General features: G+C 36.2%; 1 protein-coding gene across 7 annotated transcripts in view; it reads left to right on the plus strand.

The window, feature by feature from the left end:
* The window catches only part of LOC112154920 (alsin), a 27,604-nt gene that overhangs the window by 20,603 nt on the left and 5,010 nt on the right, over positions 1-1,991 (plus strand). For 6 of the 7 annotated variants that reach the window (XR_002920731.2, XM_024286173.2, XM_024286170.2 and 3 more), the window contains 3 exons: positions 167-244; positions 353-489; positions 628-783. Coding sequence is in view for 6 of the 7 variants with exons in the window: in XM_024286173.2 (XP_024141941.1) it covers positions 167-244; positions 353-489; positions 628-783 (371 nt within the window). In the remaining variant the exon portion in view is untranslated. The remainder of the gene's footprint in view (positions 1-166; positions 245-352; positions 490-627; positions 784-1,991) is intronic. The other variant, XM_024286172.2, reaches the window with a different exon arrangement.

The following is a 1,991-nucleotide window of genomic DNA, read 5'->3' on the forward strand; positions in this document are numbered from 1 at the left end:
GAAACTGTATTGAAATGTGTTTAATGATGAAATGTGAATTATTCTTGAACCTGTGGATCCCAAAGATTCTTTAACATGAAATAAAATATTAAAGTTACTTCTATACTAAGACATAACAGGAAAACCAAAAACAAAGGTTTGATTCTGTATGTGTGGGTTCTGTTAGGGTCCAGGTCTGCTGGTGTCGGAGGATGAAACCACTTTTCACGGAGAGTTCTCGGATGACTGGACCGTGAATGGGAAGGTACAAACTTTTTTATCCTACAAAATGCTCTTGCGTTACCTAAGAGGAGATAGTTTAGGCATTCAGGTGAATTTAGGATGCCAGCTGACCCCTCTCTCATCTCTGCAGGGCGCTCTGCTCCTGGCCAATGGGTTCTGTCTCAAAGGCATGTTCAGTGGAGAGTGGAACTCGGGGCTCAAGGTGGTGGGAGTGTACACCAAAGCAGACGTCGATGACTCTGAAAGCAAAGACGAATACCCCACAAAGTGAGACATGTTTGGGTTCTCCTTCAGTTGAATTCTGAATTAAAGCTCCCGGCTTCTTCTTTTGTGTTTTTGATGCTCATTTGTATTCTATTTGGCTGACGACCGATTTCTAAAAAGAATCCAAAACCGTGTGTGAAGCAGGTTGGGTCAGTATGTGGTGCCTGCAGCTCAGAGGTGGAGCTGCGTCTTTGATGAATGTTGGAGTCGGCTGGGTTGTGATGCTGCTGGGAGTGGAGACAGAGCCACAGCCTGGGGGAACATCGCTGTCACTATCACAACAGCTCGGCGACAGAGGTACACGCACACTCTAAGCTTTGTGGTTTTATGCTTTGGAGTCCCACTTTGATGAAAATCATGTTTTTGAAGGGGCCATGCCATGAAAATTCTACTTTTTGAGGTTTTAAGTGCATTATTCTGTTCACTCTTCTCTATAAAAACCTGCGGTATTTTGATCCACTCATGCATTTAAGAGTAATCCTCTAAAAACCTGCACTAACACCAGCAGCCCCTCTCACACCCACCAAATATTTTGCAATAATTTGCAAATATTTGACATAAACACAAAATGCAGTTTAAAAAAAAGTATTTTCTAGATTAAAATATACATATATTTGTGGAAAAAGTGAGATGTTGTAACTTTAGGTGCAAAATATCTACAATTCAGTGGTTGGAATAACTGAGTATGATTTTTTTTTTATTACTTTACAATTTGCTCTAACAATTTACTTTTGAAACTGTTAAACTTTTTTTTAATTTGCAATGCTTCATGTACCTTCATATATCTTTTTAGTTCAACCCCAGATTTTATTTTTTTTACAGATGTATTTTTTTATATATTACTCAATAATTTCACAACAAATCTAAAATCTTTACAAAAAACTCAATTCCGAGGAATAAATTTATCATTTTTCATTGTAAAAATCCCCAAAATTAAGAGCAAAATATCTTTATGTTTTATAGCAAAGATCAGAAGTTTACAGGCAAAATAAAAATATGAAAATCTAAAAACAAAGCAAAAAAAGAGGAGTAAAAAAGTATTAACAAGGATTTATTCCATGGAGTTTTATAATTATGTGTCATAACTTTTGTTAAGCTTGTTTTAACATTTAAAAGTTTTAAAGCTTTAAAAGTTGAAGAAAAAATATTCTAACTGATATGATTGGCTCTCACACCGCTTATTACAGACATTTTTTTTTTGCTTTTTGGATGAATTTTGTTTCAGCAGAAATGTTGTAATTCAGCCATAAAATATGTATTTTTAATCACATTTTTTCTTCTCAAATATATATATAGAGAACGTCCATCCAAAGTCTACATTTTCCTCTTCATAAACCATTCAGAGATGGACTTGGAGAGATGGAAATGTTGTCCCGTTTAACTGAAATAATTTTATGTTTATGTCCACTAAAGCCCAAACCTCAGCAAATCTCAGAGCAAACTCCTGGAGAGTCTGGAGTTTATTCCTCAGTATGTGGAGCCGGTCACCACGGCGAACTACGACA

This window comes from Oryzias melastigma, linkage group LG21 (assembly GCF_002922805.2).
Source record: "Oryzias melastigma strain HK-1 linkage group LG21, ASM292280v2, whole genome shotgun sequence".
Classification (NCBI taxonomy): domain Eukaryota; kingdom Metazoa; phylum Chordata; class Actinopteri; order Beloniformes; family Adrianichthyidae; genus Oryzias; species Oryzias melastigma.